The following is a 22,850-nucleotide window of genomic DNA, read 5'->3' as shown; positions in this document are numbered from 1 at the left end:
TGGTCTGGTCCATCACAGGTAAAGCCCTCCCAACCATCGAGCACATCTTCATGAAACGCTGTCACAAGAAAGCAGCTCTTTCCAAGACCATGGTCTTTTCTCACTGCTGCCATCAGGAAGAAGGTACAGCAACCTCAGGACTCATGCCAGCAGGTTCAGGAACAGTTACTACCCTTCAGCCATTATGCCCTTGAACCAGTGGGGATAACTTCACTCGCCCCATTGTTGAAATGTTTCCACAACCTCTGGACTCATGTTCAAAAACTTTTCATCTTATGTTCTCAGTATTCATTTTTACTAATTTACTATTATTACTTCTTCTTTTGCATTTATTTATTTTTCCATTAACACAGTTTGTTGTCTTCTGCACTCTGGTTGATCTTTTGTTGATCCTTTTGTATTGACTTGCATACATATTTACTGTAAATGCCCACAGGAAAACGAATCTCAGGGTTTTACATAGTGACATATACCTATACTTTGATTATAAATTTACTTTGATAACTATCACTTTAAAGTTAGTGTGGATCAACATTGTATGGTCAAAAAATACTAACTACTTATGATGCTCATGGTCAGTTTGTCCCCCTCCCATAAGGGAGGAGGCTATGTAGCATCCACACCAAGACCACCAGACTCAAACACAGTTACTTTCCCAAAGCAGTAAGGCTGATCAACACCTCTACCGATTAACCCACCCCTCCACAACCCCCATCACTACTTTATCATTTCCTGTCAGACACTCCTGTGCCTAGCGTCACTTTATGGATATAACATCAATCTATGGATATAAGCTGCCTTATGTATTTATATTTATCGTGTTTTTTTATTATTATTCTGTTCTTTACCTTAGTATGTATTTTTTGTGCGGATCCAGAATAACAATTACTTCATTCTCCTTTACACTGATACATTGGAAGTGACATAAAACAATGTTGAATCTTGATCTCAGATTGAATTATTAACAATTCTACCCTTCCCTTCTGTCCAGTCAGCAGAAAGTCCAATCTTAACATCACAACCAAGGATAAAATATATAATCAGATAACCACCAAACCTACAACTTTTGTCACAGGAGTTAGATAAAATCATTTTTATTGACTCAAGAAATAAATACTTAAAAAATATTAGGAGAATTTTATTTATTTGGAGAATGGTAAGCTAATGCTTGCATTAGAAAAACAATGAATCCGGATTAGAGAAAGACTCAGATCAGAAAGATATCCAAAGATTATTCTGTAACATAAACAAGTCAACTAAATATTCCTGACTGGTTTCCTGTAACAATTCAGTAGAAGTAACAATAACAGCACAAATTAAATAATCAGTTAAAATACAAAAACAATTGTCAGTGCTTCATAAAATAATACCATACAGGGACACAAAAGATGTGAGTGAAATCTGAGTTAGAGGCAGCGTTTAAGAAGCGAAAAGGCTAAAAATCAGCAGAGCAGAGATATTTAGGGAAGGAGTTCCAGAGCTCTGGGATTGCAGGATTACAAGGCTGAGTAAGATTACAGAGAAGGGAAGGAATGAGGTCAAGCTCATCTCTAAACATGAAGTGAACTACCAGGCGTGATTGATAAGTTTGTGGCCCAAGGTAGGAGGAGTCAATTTTAGAAAACCTAGCACATTTATTTTTCCTACATTTGCACACTTAGTCCAGCAGTCGTGGAGGATACAGATCCCTTCTTTGTAGAAGTCAGCGTCTTGGACCTCCAGTAAGTGGTCCACAGCAGGGGTGATTGATCAGTTCGTAGCCTAAGGTAGAAAGAGATGAGGAGAAACTTCAAACTTTCTGCATTTTCACTCAAAGAGTTGAAATTCACGTGCATGTAACCAGCACTGTATAACTCATCTCCTTCTACACTAGGCCACGAACTTATCAATCACCCCTGCTGTGGACCACTTCTACAAAGAAGGGATCCGTATGCTCCACGACCGCTGGACTAAGTGTGTACATGTAGGAGGGGACTATGTTGAAAAATAAATGTGCTAGGTTTTCTAAAATTGTCTCCTTTTACCTTAGGCCACAAACTTATCAATCACCCCTCATAAGTTGTCTACAGTTTAATTTTTATGTTTTATTTATTTAGCGAACAGCATGGAACAGGCTCTTCCAGCCTAATGAGCTGCTTCACCCAGCAACACACCTATTTAGCCCTAGTCTAATTATAGGATATCCTACAATACTATGGTCTCCAACCTCCGGGCCACGGACTGATACATTGCCACGAAGAATGCAGTGGTGCAGCGGTAGTCAGAACGCACCCAGTACATCTTTTAAGAAAAAAGCTGAAGTAAACAAGTTAATTAATTAGGTGCTACCTGGCACGTAAATGTCAGCCCAGATCAGAGATGACACAATTGGCAATCGTCTCCGATCTGGGCCGACATTTACGTGCTGGGTGGCACCTAATTAATTAGTTTGTTTATTTCGGCATTTTTCTTAAAGATGTGCTGGGTGCGTCCCGACTACCGCTGCATTCTTCGTGGCCCGGAGGTTGGGGACCACTGCTACAACAGACAGTGAGAGGAAACGACAGCAACTGGAGGAAACCCACGTGTTCACAGGGAGGGTGTACACACTCCTTACAGATGGCATCGGCATTAAACTCTGAAATCCAATGTTACGAGGTGTAATAGTGTCACGCTAACCACTACGCTACCATGGTGCCCCCGATGTTTAGAGAAGGTAGAACATGTCAGGCAGCTGGGCGGAAGATTGGGTGCAGTAATCGATGGATGGTTAGTGAGTGTATGCATGGGGGCAGGACTGCAATTATGCAACATTACAAAGGGTAGAAAAAGAACCTTAGGAATGACATCAATACTGTATCTAGTCCAATGTTTATCAGAGGTTCAAATTTCATTGTAAGGTTTCAAACAGTCAGGGTCAGCCTCGGTCAGTTGTCGTGGAAACAGATGAGCTTCATGAGACCGATATCAGATGACGAATCACTATATAGGACGGAGAATGAAAATCTGGCCAATGGTGCCACAACGCTAACATCTTACTCAGTATCAGCAAGTCCAAAGAGCTGATCACTGGAACTGTTCCCATAACCTATGAATTCACTTTCAAGGATTCTTCATCTCATGCTCTTGATATTTAATATTTATTATTATTCCACTTATTTTCTTTCTTTTTGCATTTGCACAATTGGTTGTCTTTTACGCACTGGTTGTTTGCCTGTTGGTGCAGTCTTTCCATTATGGTTACTGGATTTATTGAGAGTGCCCACAATAAACTGAGTCTCATATGCACTATGTACTTTGGGAATAAATTTACTTTGAACTTTAAGTATTCTTGTTCAAAAAAAAAAGGATTAGTCAGAATGCTTTGGCCCTTCTGGTACATACAAACGTTTGTACTTTTCTTAAGGAAATTTCCTAATATTCAGTAGACATTGGTAAACAACCTGGCTATTGTAGTTAAGGAGACAGGTGGTTTACCTTCCTCATACTCACACAATACCTTTCACCTTGTTGTATTTCATTCTGGGTACAAGGGAAAAGAGGTGTGTGTGTTATATACTGAAATTAAAACATTTGCTTGAAATGCAATGTCATAAGTTGTTTCCGATTAGGCTGAAGCAGCAAGTCTTGTGTCTAGTACCACAGCAATGGCACTTGAAAGGAAATCAGAGGGTGAAGAAGAAGCTACCACCAGTGTCTAAATGCACAAAAGTGGGAAGATGTACTCTTATTCTTTCTGAGGCACTTTTGGACTGCAAACATAGCAATACACCATTGTGCTTGAGACACACGGGAATGGATTCACTTGAGTTTAACCAGCTTGTACGTGAAAATTATCAAACTGAGCCAATTCGAAGCTCCACGTTCCAATAGCAGCCCAGCCGTTGCGAGGTTGATCTATATAGACACCTTTCCACAGTGGGTAGCCATTCAAGAATCCACTTGCTAAGTCACCCTAAGTGGGAATGAAATTAAAATGAATAAATTGCTTCTTCAAAGTAGTTCACAGCAACCTAATTAACTATCAATAATATTTTGACTCTTCATAAAGCATATTAAAATCAATATGTATAGCAAATTTATAACCAGAGTGAAATGCCTCAAGTATTTATTTTTGTTTAATCTAGAAGGGGGAAGATGCCAGATTAAGGTGAGGGGAGGGGAAAGGGGACAAGCTAGAAGGTGATAGATGAAGCCAGATGGGTGGTGGATGAAGTAAGAAGCTAGGAGGTGATAGGTGGAAAAGGTAAAAGGCTGTAGAAGGAGGAGTCTGATAGGATAGGAGAGGAGAAGAGGTAAGAGGCCAGAGTGGGGAATGGGAGAAAAGTGAAGATGGAGGGAAAAAGATTACCGGAAGGAAAAACCAATGTTCATGCCAGCTACCCAGACTGAATATGAGGTGTTGCTCCTATAAACTGAAGGTGGCCTCATCCTGGCACAAGAGGAGGCTGTGGATTGACATGTCGGAACAGAATTGAGAATGGGAATTAAAATGGTTGGCCACTGAGTTCTGCTTTTGGTAGATGGAGATGAGGTGTTCAATGAAGTTGTCCCCCATTTTACGTCAAGTATCAAAACGTATCAGGAGCATTGGATCCAACAGATTTGGTGAAGTGTTGCCTCACCTGGAAGATGGAGGAAGTTGCTCAGAATAATGAGTTGGATACAGAGCCTCAGGGGGTGGTAGGCAAGGACAGGAGGAACTCTATCACTGTTAAGGCAGAAGGAAGGTGGTGTGAGTGCGGATGTCTGGGAAATGGAGGAGGTGCGGCTGAGGGCAGCAGCAATGGTAGAGGAAGGGAAACCCCGTTCTTTGCAGAGCCAGAGTTTGAAAAATTCTTGGAAGATGAACAATGGCTGTGATCTGAAGAGAATAACAAGGGGAAAGGCAGCAGCAAACACTCATTTCCACGAACAAACCCAAATAAAGATTTTAGATATACGTTATTAAAGGAAATTATATCACAAATAAAGGAAGATAAATTTATTTAACACTCCCTCTTTCACTTTCTGCAAATAAGGGAATCACCGACGATAAAAGTGCTGCAGAATTCAACAAGCCAGAAATGACACACAGGTGATAGGATTTATGGAAAACATGCACAATCATCGGCTGTTGAAAGTTAGTACGTTGGACAAGTGACTGCAAGTTAATTTGGCCCTGTGCAACATCCCTTATAATGCCCCTAATGGTGGAAATTTATCAGCCTTACAGGTGAGTCTACACCCACCCAGTTCATTGGTGATAATGTCCCTGATGGTGGAGATTTATCAGCCTCACAGTGAGTTATCTCTGAAGTGACCTAGAGAACAGCTCAGCTGTAGGCTGCCTGCCTCTACAAGGCCAAGAGTGCTGGCCTTGCCACTGATGCACAGTTCTGAAAAGTGATTACAATGATAACGACTTGACGTATCCTTTACACTATAACCCGGTACAATCATTGGGTATATTTAGAACATAGAAGAGTACAGCACAGGGAGCAGACCATTCAGCCTAACTGTGGCGAACCAGCCGAAAAGCAAATCAAAATCATCCAGACACTAATCCCTCCTACCTACGCCATGTCCACATCCCTCCATCTTCCTCAAACCTATATTTGGAGCAGATTCAATGGGCCAGACAGCTAAATTCCGCTGCTACGTCTTACGGTCTTGTGGTATCAGATCATACTATTTTAGTTAATAAGTAGAGAAGTAACTGTTAGAGCTTATCGTATCTATTGATTGAGATGCAAATCAGAAACTAGCATTCTAGGCTACCTCCTCCTCCGAGATCAGAATCCCAAGCACACTGCCGTCAGGTTACTGAAGGTCAGATTCTGCAGATATGATCGGGCATTTTTCCCATTCATTGTTTATTTTATTTTGTTTAGAGATGCAGTGTGGAATAGGCCCCTCCGGCCCAACAAGTCCTGCCGCCCATCAACCCACCTTTTTAACCCTACCCTAATCACCGGACAAGTTTACTGTGACCAGCTAACTTACTGACTGGTCTGGCTTTGGGCTGTGGGACAGAACAGGAGCACCTGGAGGAAACGCACACGCTCATGGGAAGGATGTACCAACTTTGTTACAGAAGACGCTGGAACAGAACTCCGAAGCCCTGAGCTGTAATGGTATTGTGTTAACTGCTACACTGCCACGGTGTCTTCACGAGTAGCTAAAAGAATTTTGTAAGTCATCAAAATACCAGTGAGACTAGACTCCGAGTATTCTCCTGGGTTCCCATTTAGCTTGAAAAACAATTAAAATTTTCAATTATGTAATTGACATAAAATAACAGAAAGGGCAAACCATTTGAACATCAAGGACGGGACGCATACCTGAATCCGGAGAGTGAGAGTGTGCCATTTTCCTGCCCGTGTTCCAGATTTGCCTGAATCCAACACAATGTTCCCAGCTGCAAGAGGAAAATCATTCATTCATGTCCAGCAATTATCAGCACCACATCTATTGCTGTGCTCTTCCGAGAAATCGGACTTCCAGTTTATATTAGAAAAAAAAACAATGCCCTCAGAAATATCTTGAGAATGGGGATGATATTCAAAATGGAGCGCCATTTTCCTTCTTCTAGACTCCTGTACTGCCTATCGATTATTGAAAAGCCGAGAGAGAATGGATGTGGAGAGGATGCTTCCTATAGTGAGGGAATCCAAGTCCGGAGGGCACAGGCTCACAATACAAGGAAGCCCATTTAGAACAGAGATGAGGAGGAATTTTTTATCCAGAGAATGGTAAATCTGTGGAATTCATCGCCATACGTGGCTGTGAAGGCCAAGTCAGAGTATACTTAAAGCAGCAGTTGATAGCTTCTTGATTAGATAGGCTGTCAAAGGTTACGGGGAGAAGGTAGAAGAATGGGGTTGAGAGGGATAATAAATCATGCATGGTTAATGGCAGACCAGACTTGATGGGCCAAATGGCCTAATTCTGCTCTTATATCTTATTCTTTTTTTGGCGTGTGCCTGCGTGCGTGCATCCATGATGATGTCTTTTTCACGACTTTTTTTTAACAAGACGCATAACGAGCGAGAGAGAGAGAGAGAGAGAGAGACAGACAGACAGTGGTGCGCCACTCCTCACACAGACATTTCACAGTAATGTCCCTTTATTTTACGAGGTCAAGTTGCGATCTCGACACTCAACCCGGCATGGATGGAAAACGTACTCAGGAGCGGCCCTGACTGGTTTCAAACCGGGAACCTCCGCTCCCGGGTCCGGTGCCGATGTCGTTACGCCACCAGCCGGCCATGTCTTACGGTCATATAGTATTCATGGCACGCCTTAAAGTAATTTTACAGCCATGAGTTTGTCAGTGAATTATTAATGATTATGTAATAATCATTATTAATTTTATGTAATAATTTGTAATTCAATACTTTGTTGCCATTAATTGGAGTGAGGGGAAATATGAAGCTATCAGGCAGGAACCTGGAAGCATAAATTGGGAACAGATGTTCTCAGAGAAACGTATGGAAGCAATGTGGCAAATGTTTAGGGGATATTTGCGTGGAGTTCTGTATAGGTACATTCCAATGAGACAGGGAAAGGATGATAGGGTACAGGAACCGTGGTGTACAAAGGCTGTTGTAAATCTAGTCAAGAAGAAAAGCTTACGAAAGGTTCAAAAAAACTCAGTAATGATAGAGATCTACAAGATTATAAAACTAGCAGTAAGGAGCTTAAGAATGAAATTAGGAGAGCCAGAAGGGGCATGAGAAGACGTTGGCAGACAGGGTTAAGGAAAACCCCAAGGCATTCTACAAGTATGTGAAGAGCAAGAGGATAAGATGTAAGAGAATGGTTGCTTCAGTATTCATTATGGAAAAGGATCTTGGCGATTATAGGGATGACTTGCAGCGGACTGAAAAGCTTGAGCATGTAGATATTAAGAAAGAAGATGTGCAAGAGTTTTTGGAAAGCATCAAGTTGGATAAGTCACCGGGACCGGATGAGCTATACCCCAGGCTACTGTGGAAGACGAGGGAGGAGATTGCTGAGCCTCTGGCAATGACCTTTGCATCATCAGTGGGGATGGGAGAGGTTCCAGGGCATTGGAGGGTTGTTGTTCTCTTATTCAAGAAAGGGAGTAGAGATAGCCCAGAAATTTATGGATTAGTGAGTCTTATGTCAGTGGTTGGTAAGTTGATGGAATAGATCCTGAGAGGCAGGATTTCTGAACATTTGGAGAGACATAATATGGTTAGGAAGAGTCAGCATGGCTTTGTCCAAGGCAGGTCGTGCCTTATGAGCCTGATTAAATTTTTTGAGAATGTGATCTGTTCTGGAATCTCTTCTCTTCGTGATTTTTATAAGTGACCTGAATGAGGAGGTGGTGGTATGGGTTAGTAAATTTGCTGATGACACAATAGTTGGAGGTGTTGTGGATAGTGTGGAGGGCTGTCAGAGGTTACAGCGGGACATTGATAGGCTGAGAAGAGGCAGATGAAGTTCAACACAGATAAGTGTGAAGTGGTTCATTTTGGTAGGTCAAATATGATTGCAGAATGTATCATTAATGGTAAGACTCTTGGCAGCTTGGAGGATCAGAGGGATCCTGGGGTCCGAGTCCATAGGACACTCAAAGCTGTTGCACAGGTTGACTCTGTGGTTAAGGTGGCAATGACATTCAATCATGGGATTGAGCTTAGGAGCCGAGAGGTAATGTTGCAGCTATATAAGACCCTGGTCAGACCCCACTTGGAGTACTGTGCTCAGTTCTGGTCGCCTCACTACAGGAAGGATGTGGAAACCATAGAAAGGGTGCAGAAGAGATTTACAAGGATGTTGCCTGGATTGGGGAGCATGCCTTATGAGAATAGGTTGATTGAACTCGGCCTTTTCTCCTTGGAGCGGTGGGGGCTGAGAGGTGACCTGATAGAAGTGTATAAGATGATGAGAAACATTGATCATGTGGATAGTCAGAGGTTTTTTCCCAGGGCTGAAATGGCTAGCACGACAGGGCACAATTTTAAGAGACTCCTGGATAGGTACATGGAGCTTAGAAAAATAGAGGGCTATGGGTAATCCTGGGTAATTTCTAAGGTAAGGGCATGTTCGGCACAGCTTTGTGGGCCAAAGGGCCTGTATTGTGCTGTAGGTTTTCAGAGTTCCATGTTTCTATCATCCGTCTGTATTGGCCAAAATGAAAATTTCACCACGCAAACAACAGGAAGTTGATAGTGGAGGAAGGGAAGCCCCTTTTTTAAAGAAAGGGGCTTCCCTTCCTCCACTATCAACTCTGCTCTCAAACGCATCTCCCCCATTTACACACATCTGCTCTCACTCCATCCTCCCGCCACCCCACTAGGAATAGGGTTCCCCTGGTCCTCACCTACCACCCCACCAGCCTCCGGGTCCAACATATTATTCTCTGTACTTCCGCCACCTCCAACGGGATCCCACCGCTAAGCACATCTTTCCTTACCCCCCATCTCTCTGCTTTCCGCAGGGATCGCTCCCTACGCGACTCCCTTATCCATTCGTCCCCCCCATCCCTCCCCACTGATCTCCCTCCTGGCACTTATCCTTGTAAGCGGAACAAGTGCTACACATGCCCTTACACTTCTTCCCTTACCACCATTCAGGGCCCCAGACAGTCCTTCCAGGTGAGGTGACACTTCACCTGTGAGTCGGCTGGGGTGATATACTGTGTCCGGTGCTCCCGATGTGGCCTTCTATATATTGGCGAGACCCGACGCAGACTGGGAGACCACTTTGCTGAACACCTACGCTCTGTCCGCCAGAGAAAGCAGGATCTCCCAGTGGCCACACATTTTAATTCCACATCCCATTCCCACTCTGACATGTCTATCCACGGCCTTCTCTACTGTAAAGATGATGCCACACTCAGGTTGGAGGAACAACACCTTATATTCCGTCTGGGTAGCCTCCAACCTGATGGCATGAACATCGACTTCTCTAACTTCCGCTAGTGCCCCACCTCCCCCCGTACCCCATCCGTTATTTATTTTTATACACACATTCTTTCTCTCTCTCTCCTTTTTCTCCCTCTGTTCCTCTGACTATACCCCTTGCCCATCCTCTGGGTTCCCCCCCCTTGTCTTTCTCCCTGGGCCTCCTGTCCCATGATCCTCTCATATCCCTTTTGTCTATCACCTGTCCAGCTCTTGGCTCCATCCCTCCCCCTCCTGTCTTCTCCTATCATTTTGGATCTCCCCCTCCCACTTTCAAATCTCTTACTAGCTCTTCTTTCAGTTAGTCCTGACGAAGGGTCTTGGCCCGAAACGTCGACTGTACCTCTTCCTACAGATGCTGTCTGGCCTGCTGCATTCACCAGCAACTTTGATGTGTGTTGCTTGAAAATTTCACCAACAGTCTTTGAAGTAAAGAAGTGCGGGGGGTTGTGGTGCAGGTCAGTGGGACTGGGTGATTTAACTGGTTTGGCACAGACAGGATGGGCTGAGGGCCTGTTTCTGTGCTATAGTTTGCAATGACTCTCTGACTGTTTCTCTTCTCACGGATACAGATCGATGTGTTGAATATTGCCGGCATTTCTGATCTTTATTGTCATTAAAGTTAACCAGTAGGACAAAGTTACAGATTTAGAAACATGTTTTTTCCTCCGGGATCAAGTTGCATTAATGAGGTTAAGTTTAAGTATTTTAAAGTAATTATGCAGGTTAACTGTTTGACTAGAAAAGGGCAAGTCCCTGAATAACCGAAGTATTAGGCCAGCAAATGGAATTGGTCATTAATATAATTGGAAAGTGTCCTTTTAAGTACATGAAAGCCAGCTTTTAATCGCTCCAAGTCTAGAGAGTGGTGGAACATGCTACTCGGGGTGGCGGAGGAAGATACATTAGGAACCTTTCAGAGATGTTTAGATAGGCAGATCAATGAAAACAAAATGGAGGCCTATGTGGGAGGGAAGGGTTAGAATGGCCTTAGAGGATGTTAAAATGCTGGCACAACATCATGGGCTGAAGGACCTTTACAGCACAGTACTGTTCTATACCTTATTGTAAGTCACTTGCTTGATGGGGCAGGAAGTCTGTACTAGAAGCTTCAGCTTCCATACTGACTGACTACTCAGAGCTGACCGCAACTGAGTCAAAATCATTTTGTGCTCAGAGATAGTGACCAAAAGTAGACTTTCTCCATCTTTGTTTGAGATTTATTTCTCGTATAACTTTAGTTCTTCAAACATAATCTTGTCCCACAACACCTCATTCGTCAAGAAGGCACTCCTGGCCCAATTTTAACGACTTTCTACAGGAGCACCATTCAGAGTATCCTGTCTGGCTGCATCATCGTGCGGTACAGAAGCTGCAAGGCATCGGTCCGCAAGCCCGTTACAGAGGACAGTAAAAACTGATGACATGATCACCAGGGTCTCCCTCCCCATCTATTTGTGATATTTACTTGCAAATGAAAGGTCTAAAGTATTATTGAGGATCCCTACCACCCATCCCACAATCTCTTTGACCTACTAACATCGGGAAGGTGGTACAGGAGCATCAGGACTAAGACTGTCAGACTGGGTAACAGCTTCTTCTCTCAGGCTGTGAAACTAATGAATACCCTGCCACCACCGAGGTCTCATCATTAGGAGAGCAAGCTGTTCTGTTTATCTGTGATGCACACTACATGCATTTTTAATTGTATTTTATCAACCTATTTGTGGAAATATTTTGTTTCAGGTACTATGTGTGATATATTTTGTGGGGACACCGTGGTCTGGAGGAACATTGTTTGCTTGATTGTATCTATGTACAGTCAGATGAATTTGACTTCTGAAAAACTACATCTTCTTGGAAATCACAAGAGATTTTCCATTTCAGAAAACAATCCGCTTTAAAACCTTAAGGCATTTCGCAAACACCTTGAGTGTATTTTTTCCTCAAAGATCTGGTTGACCAGCCAGACACAGAGGGTGACATACTAACTCCAACCTGATTGAAGATTGTACGTGACAGCTAAAGGGTACCAAGATCGGTGAAACAAAAACAGCATTTGCTAATTGCAAGGGGCCTAGATTTAGAAGCAGTAATTAACCTAAATAACCACTGAAATGACAATTCTCTTCAAAACAGGCAATGAAGTTGTAATAACTAACACTTACGCAAGTCATTAGTAACTTTGTACGTCCCATCGGCAAAGATCCAGTAGTATAATCCTTCTGCATGTCGAATAAGTTCCCCTCCTTTATTCACCCTTCCAGCAACGAACACACCTCCAGTATTGGGCGTCTCAATGAGTACATCACAAGTTATATTGAAATCTTGCCTGAGGAAAAAAAATTCGGTCTCAAAGTCTGACAGTAAGCAAGCAGAGATCACCTCATAATGTGTTGTCTCATTGGGTTATTTAGAGTCATAGAACACTACAGCACAGAAACAGCCCCTTCAGCCCATCTCACTTGTGCTGAGCTATAAACCTGCCAAGTCCCATGGACCATAGCCCTCCATACCCTTCCCATCCATATATCTGTCTAAATTTCTTTTAAATGTTGAAATCGACCCCGCATCCACCACTTTCACTGGTAGCTCATTCCACACTCTCACCGCCCTCTGAGTGAAGTAGTTCCTTCATGTTCCCTTTAAACTTTTCACCTTTCACCCTTAACACATGACCTCCAGCTGTAGTCCCACCCAACCTCAGCAGAAGAAGCCTACTTACATTTACCCAATCTTTACCCCTCATAATTTTGTATACTTCTATCAAATCTCCCCTCATCTCCTTTGCTCCAGGGAGTGAAGTCCTAAACTACTGAATCTTCCTCTATACCTCAGATCCTCATGTCCTGGCAACATCCTTGTTATATTCATACCATCCTGAGTGCTCGTTTGTCTACCCTGAGTTTTTATGAGCCACAAGTTCCAAGAGACATTTGGGATGTTGCATTCTTTCAGGAGAATATTGAGCATATCTTTGAATCTACTTCTCTAAATGCTCTAAATCCATAACCACGGGGTGCCACAGTAGCACCGCAGTTAGCACGAGCTTGGGGCTTCGGAGTTCAGAGTTCAATTTCAATGCCGTCTGGAAGGAGTTTGTACATTCTCCTTGAGAGTGAGTGGGCTTCCTCCAGGTACTCCTGTTTCCTGCCACAGTGCCGACATACCGATTAGTAGGTTAATTGGTCATTGTTCAATTGGTGGGTTGCTGGGGTGCTGTGACTCGTTGGGCTGGAATGGTGCACTCGTTGGTGCATCACTAAAATAAATGTATTGTTTAATGTAATTTCCAATACAAGAGTGTAAAGGGGAACAAAGTAATTAATACTTTGGATCCTTATATTATGTAGCCTCCCCCTCCAATGGGAGAGGGATAAACAGTCCATGAGCCAGGTGGGTGGGATCCTCCATGATGTTACGTGCCCTGTTCCAGCACCTTTCTGTATATACGTCCTTGATGGTGGGTAGGCTGGTGATGGTGATGTGTGAAGCCACTGGAGCAGGTAGTGAATGGTCGCATGGGCAGCTGGTGCATATCACAAGTCCTGGTTATGCGACCACTGTCTCCATGCAGACAATCTCTGAAGACTATTGATAATGACTAGGGTCACCTGTCTCATAAAGACACTACCTAGAAGAAGGCAATGACAAACTACTTCTTCAGAAAAATTTGCCAAGAATAATCATGGTCATGGAAAGATCATAATCGCCCACGTCATATGGCATGGCACATAATGAACGAACTAACACAATGGCAGGTGATCATAAAATGATAAAAAGTCTGAGGTTTTACTGACTGGGAAAAGTCAGCTGAGGCATTTTGTAAAGTGATAGAAATTCACTTCACATAATTGAAGTCCAGGCATTGGGTTCATGAGAAAGGAACTTAAGTTGTAGCTTTATAAAACTCTTAGTTAGGCCACTTCTGGAGTTTTGTATTCAATCTGTCACTCCCACTACAGGAATGATGCTTAGGCTTTGGAGAGGGAACAGCAGAGGTTTACCAGGATGCTGCCTGGATTAGAACGCAGTGCTATGACGAGAGGTTGGACAAACTAGGCTTGTCTTCTCTGGAGCGGTGGAGGTTGAGGGGAGATCTGATAGAGGTTTATAAATCTATGAGAGACAAAGATAGAGTAGACAGATAGTTTCTTTTTCCCAGGGCTGAAATGTTTAATATCAGAGGACATGCATTTAAAGTGAGAGGGGTTAATTTCAAAGGAGATGTGAGGGGTAAGTGTTTTTTGTTTTTCACAGAGAGTGGTCGGTGCCGGGAATGTGCTGCCTCGGGTGGTGGTAGAGGCAGATACATTAGGGACTTCAAGAGCCGTTTAGAGAGGCAGGTGAATGTGAGGAAAATGAAAGGGTATGGACATTGTGTAGGCAGAGGAGATTAGTTTGGTTGGTTATTTGATCACTAATATAATTGGCTCAGCACATCATTGTGGGCTGAATGGCCTTTTCCTGTGCTGTACTGTCTGTGTTCTAAATGCAATGAAAAGATCAAGTGGCAACATCAGTGAATTTACAAATCAAAAGATAGTGCACCCAAAGCAGGTTGTGTTTCTATTTTTTAAAATTAATAAACCAAATTCTTACCACATGTAATCACCAATAACACTAATTGTTTGGTCAGCATCACTTGCCCAGGTTATAGGTCGCTGTTTTACCACCTGTCGCAGAGTATACATATGTTCACCAGGATTGTAGTAGTTTATAAAATATTCAAACACTCCGGTCTGGTCAGCAAAATTAGGTGCCTCACTGAATGGTGGAGTCTCTAAGTCACAGAAAAAACAGACTGAATTAATTTATGAAATTCCAACCACATTAACAGCTATCAATCCAAAATCCATTAACACACACTGGTCCTAAAAGAATATTCCAAATGCTTCAAGAAGAGAAAAAACGGAATGACATTTTTCCGTAGTCATTACTGAGCATAAACTCCAGATATAACTTTTTCAGTAATCAAATAACTTTGAATATGTTCCCCCATTATCAATATGTCAACACCTATTTCAATGAGGAGCTCAACATCCATCTTGTTTGGTTCTAGGAATTCAGAACTTGCAGCTGGAAATTGGAAAATTTGTTGTTACATCCTAAAGTAAAAACTCTTCTTTAAAAAAAAGGCCTTTTTAAATAGTAATCTTCCTAATTCAAATCAGAATGCCATGTTTTCACACTTGAATAAGAAATGTCTACAGTGGTAAAATTTAGTGATAGATTCCAAGTCTACAGAATCTAAATCAATGAGCTTACTGATTAAATATTCTTGCTGTCATCAGGAAGGTGGTACTGGAGGCTCAGGACCCACACCACCAGGTGCAGGAACAGTCATTACCCCTCAACCATCAGACTCCTCAACAGAACTTCACTCTCCCCATCACTGAAATGTTCCCACTGTACTGGACTCATTTCCAAGAAGTCTTCATCTCATGTTCTCAATATTTATTGCTTATTTTTGTTTATTATTATTTCTTTTTTTCCTTTTTGTATTTGAACAGTTTTTTCTGCACATTAGTTGTTGTTCATCCTGTTGGGTCTGGTCTTTCAAAGATTCTATTCTGTTTCTTGCAGTTATTGAGTATGTCCCAAGAAAATGAATCTCAGGGTTGTATATGATGACACATACGTACTTCTATAATAAATTTCCTTGAAGATGCTTAAATACAAATAGGTACAATTGGTTGTTTGTTCATCTTTGTCTGCAGTTCTTCATTGATTCTGTTGTTCATTGGTTATCTACTGTGAATGCCCACAAGAAAACAAATCTCACTGTAGTATATTGTGACATATATATACTTTGATAAATTTATGTGGAACCTTGAGTTTCTACTTGCAATACTTAATTAAGCTTTCTTAACCTAGTTCCATGAAAATCCAATATTGGATTTGAATTGGTGGTGAGGAAGGCAAACGTAATGCTGAAGCTTTACGTATGGCGTAAAACACTTGGAGTAGTGTGAGCAGTTTTAGGCCCCTTATCTAAGAAAATAGAAAACTGGCATTGGAGAGTGTCCAGAGGAGGTTCATGAGCATGATCCCAGGAATGAAAGGGTTAACACGAGTTGTGTTTGATAGCTCTGACGCTGTACTCGCTGGAGTTCAGAAGAATGAGGAGGCACCTGACCAAAACTTACTGAATATTTAAAGGCCTAGATTATGCAGTTATGGAGAGGATGTTTCCTGTAGTGAGGGAGTCCAAGACTAGAGGGTATAGATCAGACTAGATGGATGTCCATTTGGAACAGAGATGAGTTAGAATTTCTTTAGCCAGAGAGTGGTGAATCTGTGGAATTCACTACCATGGATAACAGTAGAGGCCAAATCATTGGGTGTATTTAAAGCAGAGGTTGATGGGTTCTTGATTAGTCAGGGCATCAAAGGTTATGGGAGAAGGCAGGGGAATGGGGTTGAGAGAGATAATAGATCAGCCATAATGGAATGGTGGAGCAGACTTGATGGGCCGAGTCTGCTCCTATGACGTATGGCGTAAAACACTGCAAATGAAATATTATTTAAGAACCCACGCTTCAGAATTATACATCAGTTATATTCTATGCAAATCTATTATTACAATTCAAATCTAAATCTTACTTCTCAAACTTTAATATTGAATCATATATGTAAAATCTGAATATTTAACTCCATTACTGTATATGTTTGAGTACTGAATCTGTAGAAGTTGTGGGCAAATAAAAAATGTGTATCAATTAATCACGCACGGCTTCTTCATAAATGTTTCAGACCACTGGCATTTACAGTTGAAATATTAAAAGTGTACATTACTGTGTACATAAATCCCTGTCACTGGAGACGCCGCTGTAAATTCTGGCAATGAAAATTTCAATATCCTAACTTGTTGGGGAAAGTATTGTCGGGCGTAAAAGTTTCGCAGCTTCATGGGAAGTGCATGAATAAACATATGCCTTTATAACTTCTGTTTCCTTTGTATCAGCTAAATTATCCTTTATTCATAAAGTATTCAGAATACAAAATATAAAATTTTGCCACCTACATTTACAGTCAGTGCTCCCTTTATTCAGTACACCTGTCCATCTGCTGCATTTTTTATTTTCTTTTTGCACTGCTTATTTAACTTTTAAAATAGGTTTCTTATTGTAATTTATAGGTTTGTTATTAGTATTGCACTGTACTGCTGCCACAAAACAACATACACCAGTGCGATTAAACCTGATTCTGCTTCGGTGGCCACTTTATGGGGTACACATGTACGCTGCGATAATGCAAATATTTAATCAACCAATCATGAGGCAGACAAGAGCATGCATACACGTTCATGAGGTTCAGTTGTTGTTCAGACCGAATATCAGAATAGGGAAGAAACGTGATCTAAGTGACTTTGACTGTGGAATGATTGTTGTGCCTTACTGGGTAATTTGAGCATCTCCAAAAAATGCCGATCTTCTGGAATTTTCACTACAAGTTTCTAGAGTTTACAGAGAACGGTGTGAAAAACAAAAAGCAACATCCAGTGAGTGGCAGTTCTGTGGGCAAAAATGCCTCGTTAATGAGAGAGGTCAGAGAATGGCCGAACACAGTCAAGGTGACAGTAACTTAAATAACCATGCATAACCACTGGGGGGCTGAGAGACACCAAAACGTGAACCTTGAAGAGGACAGGTTACAGCATCAGAGACCACACTGTGTTCCACTCCGGTATGTAATTGGTCACTGAGTGCATCTTAGTACATCTTCTTGGGCATGATCGATGTAGTGGCCTAAGTTATTTTTAACGAGGAACTCAGCAGGTCGGGCAGCATCCATGGAAACGTCGACTCATCGTTTCCTCATAGTCACAGTCATACTTTATTGATCCCGGAGGAAACTGGTTTTCGTTACAGTTGCACCATAAGTAATAAATAGTAATAAAACCATAAATAGTTAAATAGTAATATGTAAATTATGCCAGGAAATAAGTCCAGGACCAGCCTATTGGCTCGGGGTGTCTGACCCTCCAAGGGAGGAGTTGTAAAGTTTGATGGCCACAGGCAGGAATGACTTCCTATGACGCTCTGTGCTGCATCTCGGTGGAATGAGTCTCTGGCTGAATGTACTCCTGTGCCCAACCAGTCCATTATGTAGTGACTGGGAGACATTGTCCAAGATGGCATGCAACTTGGACAGCATCGGACAGCATGGATTCCATGGATGCTGCCCGCCCTGCTGAGTTCCTCCAGCGTGTTGTGAGTGTTGCTTTGACCCCAGCACCTGCAGCTTATTTTGTGTTTATTTTTAATGAGTTACTTACTAATATTGAAATCATCCGTATAGTCCTTCGGAAACGCGCTAGAGGGAGGCGGCTCAGCAAAACTGCCATGTCTCCCTGTGCTAATGGTGGTCATGGTCCATATTTCATCTACCTCCAGGGGCATGGAGAATGATCCATTCACGAGCTGTAGAATTGAAATCAAATACACCTTCAATTTACAAGGCAGGACGAGGAAGCCTATCTCAGTATGTCACAGCTGTTTCCTGTCCCAACTTCTGTCAGCCAACTGTAAAACATTCTAATAAAATGAAATCCAGTGAAAACTTGAGCTTTCTTTTAAATACATGGATGCACAATAGTTCTAAAGATGTTTGATCTAATCCAACAAATTTGTTGTATCAGAATCCCATGCCCGCCAGATTACTTTTAGCTCAATTCACTGCACAGACTACAATATCTCTGCCGTTTACATAAAGGTAACCTTAAGGACCATCACACTTCTCTCATGCACCTTGACTCAAAACAAGTCACAGATATGTAATAATGTACAATTGTTCGGATTGCGTACTAGCAAGTCAAACTGTTGCTTACCACTTCCACATTTCATACTTCCGTTACCAGTAACCGCCGGTCATTACAAATATGAGAAACTATGTAGAGTCAAGTCATAGGAAACTACAGCACAGAAACAGGCCCTTCATCCCATCTAGTCGATTTAACCATATAAACTACCTACTCTCATCGACCTGCACCAGGATCATAGCCCTCCATACCCCTACCAGTCATGTACCTATCCAAACTTCTTTAAATATTGAAATCAGGTTCCCATGCACCACTTGCATTGGCAGCTGGTTCCACACTTTCACCACCCTCTGAGTGAACAAGTTTCCCCTCATCTTCTCGTTAAACATTTCACCTTTCACTCTTAACCTATTAACTCTAGTCGAATTCTCATCCAACCTCAGTGGAGAAAGCCTACTTGCATATACCTATCCATACCCCTTGTAATTTTATATATCAAATCTCCACTCATTCTTCGACGTTCTAAGGAACAAAATCCTAACCTATTTAATCATCCCTCATAAGTCATGTCCTCCAGACCCGGCAACATTCTTGTAAATTTTCTCTATGATCCTTCAAACTTGTTCACATTTTTCATAGTCATAGTCATACTTTATTGATCCCGGGGGAAATTGGTTTTCATTACAGTTGCACCATAAATAATAAATAGTAATAGAACCATAAATAGTTAAATAGTAATATGTAAATTATGCCAGGAAATTATGAAATAAGTCCAGGACCAGCCTATTGGCTCGGGGTGTCTGACCCTCCAAGGGAGGAGTTGTAAAGTTTGATGGCCACAGGCAGGAATGACTTCCTATGATGCTCTGTGCTGCATCTCGGTGGAGTGAGTCTCTAGCTGAATGTACTCCTGTGCCCACCCAGTACATTATGTAGTGGATGGGAGACATTGACCAAGATGGCATGCAACTTGGACAGCATCCTCTTTTCAGACACCACCGTCAAGAGAGTCCAGTAGGTAGGTGACAAAACTGCACACAATACTCCAAATTAGGCCTCACCAACATCTTATACAACTTCCACATAACATCCCATCTTCTGTACAATACGTTGATCTATAAAGGCCAATGTGCCAAAAGCTTTCTTTATGACCCTATGTGACGTCATTTTCAATGAATGATGGACCTGTATTCTCAGATCCCTTTGTTCTATCACACTCCTTAATGCCCTACTGCTCACTGTGTAAGACCTACCTTTGTTGGTCCAACTGAAGTGCAAAACCTCGCACTTATCTGCATTACGTTCCACCTGCCATTTTCTAGCTGATGCAGATCCCTCTGCAAGCCATGATAGCCTTCCTCACTTTTAACTACCCCCACCCCCAGTCTTGGCGTCGTCCCAAATTTATTGACCCAGTTAACCACATCATTGTAAATATGTATTGGAATGCCATGACCAAAATATTGAATCTTCATTGGTTAGAAGCAAACATCAGTGAGACACACAAGAGATTCTGCAGATGCTGGAGATCTAGAGCAACATGCCAAAAGGCTGGAGGAACTCAGTAGGCCACACTGCATCCGTGGAAATGAATAAAAAGTCAACGTTTTCGGGCTGAGACCTTTCTTCAGGACTGGAAAGGAAGGGGGAAGATGCCAGAATAAAAAAGTGGGGGAGGGGAAGGAGTACAAACTGGAAGGTGATAGGTGAAGCCAGGTGGGGGGAGGGGGATGAAGTTAAAAAACAGGGAGGTGATGGTGGAAAAGGCAAATGGCTGAAGAAGGAGGAATCTGACAGGAGAGGAGAGTAGACTATGGGAGAAAGGAAAGGAGGAGAGGCACCAGGGGGAGGTGATAGGCTGGTGAGAGGAGGTTAGAGTGGGCCAGAGTGAGAAATAGAAGAGCGAATGGGGATGGGAAAAACTACAGTACGTTGGAGAAATTGATTTTCATGCCATCAGGTTGGAGGCTTCCCAGATAGAATACAAGGTGTTTCTCATCCAACCTGAGAGTAGTCGAACAGGCCACATATCTCAATGAGATACCTGCTATGACTGACATTTCCACAATATGCATATTGTGTTAATTTAAATAGGGGTTTGCAATATTCTTATGGGCTTTGATAATGTTAATAAGGCAACCCCATCTTCATTGATGAGTGAGTCAAAGAACACAGATTTATCATAATTAGCAAAAGCACAGGGACCCATCACTCAGGACATGCCCCCTTCTCATTGCTACCATCAAGGAGGAAGTACAGGAGCCTGAAGACACACACTCAGTGTTTTAGGAACAGCTTCTTGGAACCTGTACATTTTGGTCAAATGTCCCAAGCATAATGTCCCAAATAAATGAAGGGAATCCTGGTTATTTTCCTGATTTGTTTTTGTTCTTTAAGAGTTGTTCTAAATAAACGGCTGTAGTGGAGAAAGATTCAACACTAATGTGCAGATTCTGACTGGAAATAGAGAAAAAAATCAGGAAGGAAGATTGAGAAAGAAAGATTGAGACCAACCATGAGACCATGATTGGACCCAACTGGATGGCCCATCTAAACAGGCATCTTTGAAATAAAATATGCTGCAAGTTTCTACAAGAGCATATAATTATTCTTCTATACTTTTTCTTGAGGTGTGGGCAACATTAATAACACAAACCTGAGGAATTCTGCAGATGCTGGAAATTCAAGCAACACACATCAAAGTTGCTGGTGAATGCAGCAGACCAGGCAGCATCTCTAGGAAGAGGTACAGTCGACATTTCAGGCCGAGACCCTTCATCAGGACTAACCTTCATTAGTCCTGATGAAAGGTCTCGGCCTGAAACATCGACTGTACCTTTTCCTAGAGATTAATAACGCAACACTTATTGATTTCTTCTTCTCCAGCCCTTTACCTTTTCCACATTTCATCTCCCAGCTTCTCACTTCATCCCCCCTCTCCGACCCACCTGGTTTCTAACGTGTCCTCATTCTCCTCTTACCACCTTCTTATCCTGCTGGCTTCCCCCTCCTTTCCAGTCCTGATGAAGGGTCTCAGCCTGAAATGTTGGCTGTTTACTCATTTCCATAGATGCTGCCTGACCTGCTGAGTTCCTCCAGCATTTTGTGTGTGGTGCTCTGGATTTCCAGCATCTGCAGAATCTCCTGTGTTCATAATTTATTGTACATCTTTGGATTTTGTGAGGGTACTGGGACCTTTCTGTAGCATACTGATCTAAAATCACAACCTCCATCCACAGCCTTTATTTTGGTGGTGTCAGCACATAAAATATCATAGTTCACTATCTTTCATTCCACTAGGTGCTATGGCGCAATGTTAACTCATGGATTGATGGTACAATATTCTAACTGCAGGTGTATCACACAAATCTTTCATTTTAAGCAAACTTATAAAGCTAATGCAATGTATTCTTCACATAATTCCAGAAATCATCAAAAATAGCAATAGTAAAGATTTGGGGACCGGTAATCTAGACTCGGATTAAGAGGGGAAAATAACAATGGCAAAAGCACTGGGCAACACAGCGATGTAGTGTTAGTGCAACGTTTTATTAATCTAGCAACGGGGGTTCAATTCCTGCTGCTGTCTTTAAGGAGTTTATATACTCTCCCCATGGGTTTCCTCTGGGTGCTCAGGTTTCCTCCCACATACCAAAGTCATACCGGCAAGTAGGATAATGGTCGCACGGGTGTAATTGGGCCACGTGGGCTCATTGGGTTGGGCAGAAATGGCGTATTATGGTGCTGTACCTCTTAAAAGAAACACTAACCAGAAAGCTAGAGGCATTTCTCTATGACTAACGACCTGTTCAGAATTGCACAGTGAGTCATAAAAACTGAACTGGGGTCAAAATCCACCTGTAGTTTAATGCATTTCCAGCAATCTTTCCAATCTGAAATATTCAAAGAACAGAAGTTAGAAGTTTAATCTTAACTGGACAAGAGAAAAAATTGTGGATTACCTTGATGTCCGAATGTTGAGTGAAAAATTTGGAGGAATTCTTGTAGAAGTCAAGTTTTGTATGCCATACCTTTAAGGTGTCAATCTTTTTCTAAAAAGAGAACAAACATTAAACCCTGTTTAACTGAAATACCTCACACAGAAGTTCAAGGACTGGAGGCATGTTTAAACATGGAAATATAGGCCCGATTACAAACATTCACAAACCTAGCATAACAGATATAGACTC

The 22,850-nt window shown here is 42.1% G+C and overlaps 1 protein-coding gene across 4 annotated transcripts in view; it reads right to left on the bottom strand.

Annotated features, from left to right (window-relative positions):
* Positions 1–1,100: 1,100 nt before the first annotated feature.
* galca (galactosylceramidase a) overlaps positions 1,101–22,850 on the bottom strand; it is an 82,391-nt gene continuing 60,641 nt past the window's right edge. For 3 of the 4 annotated variants that reach the window (XM_072274511.1, XM_072274520.1, XM_072274539.1), the window contains 6 exons: positions 22,623–22,712; positions 18,178–18,322; positions 14,499–14,679; positions 12,065–12,228; positions 6,303–6,379; positions 2,444–3,934 (listed from right to left, as the gene is read on the bottom strand). In XM_072274511.1, the coding sequence (XP_072130612.1) occupies positions 3,791–3,934; positions 6,303–6,379; positions 12,065–12,228; positions 14,499–14,679; positions 18,178–18,322; positions 22,623–22,712 (801 nt within the window). In that variant the 3' untranslated portion in view covers positions 2,444–3,790. Of the gene's footprint in view, positions 1,762–2,443; positions 3,935–6,302; positions 6,380–12,064; positions 12,229–14,498; positions 14,680–18,177; positions 18,323–22,622; positions 22,713–22,850 lie in introns of those variants that run through there. The other variant, XM_072274530.1, reaches the window with a different exon arrangement.

This window comes from Mobula birostris, chromosome 1, assembly GCF_030028105.1.
Source record: "Mobula birostris isolate sMobBir1 chromosome 1, sMobBir1.hap1, whole genome shotgun sequence".
NCBI classification, from domain to species: Eukaryota; Metazoa; Chordata; class Chondrichthyes; order Myliobatiformes; family Myliobatidae; genus Mobula; species Mobula birostris.
The sequence above is the reverse complement of the archived record's forward strand: the minus strand, read 5'-3'. Positions and strand labels throughout refer to the sequence as shown.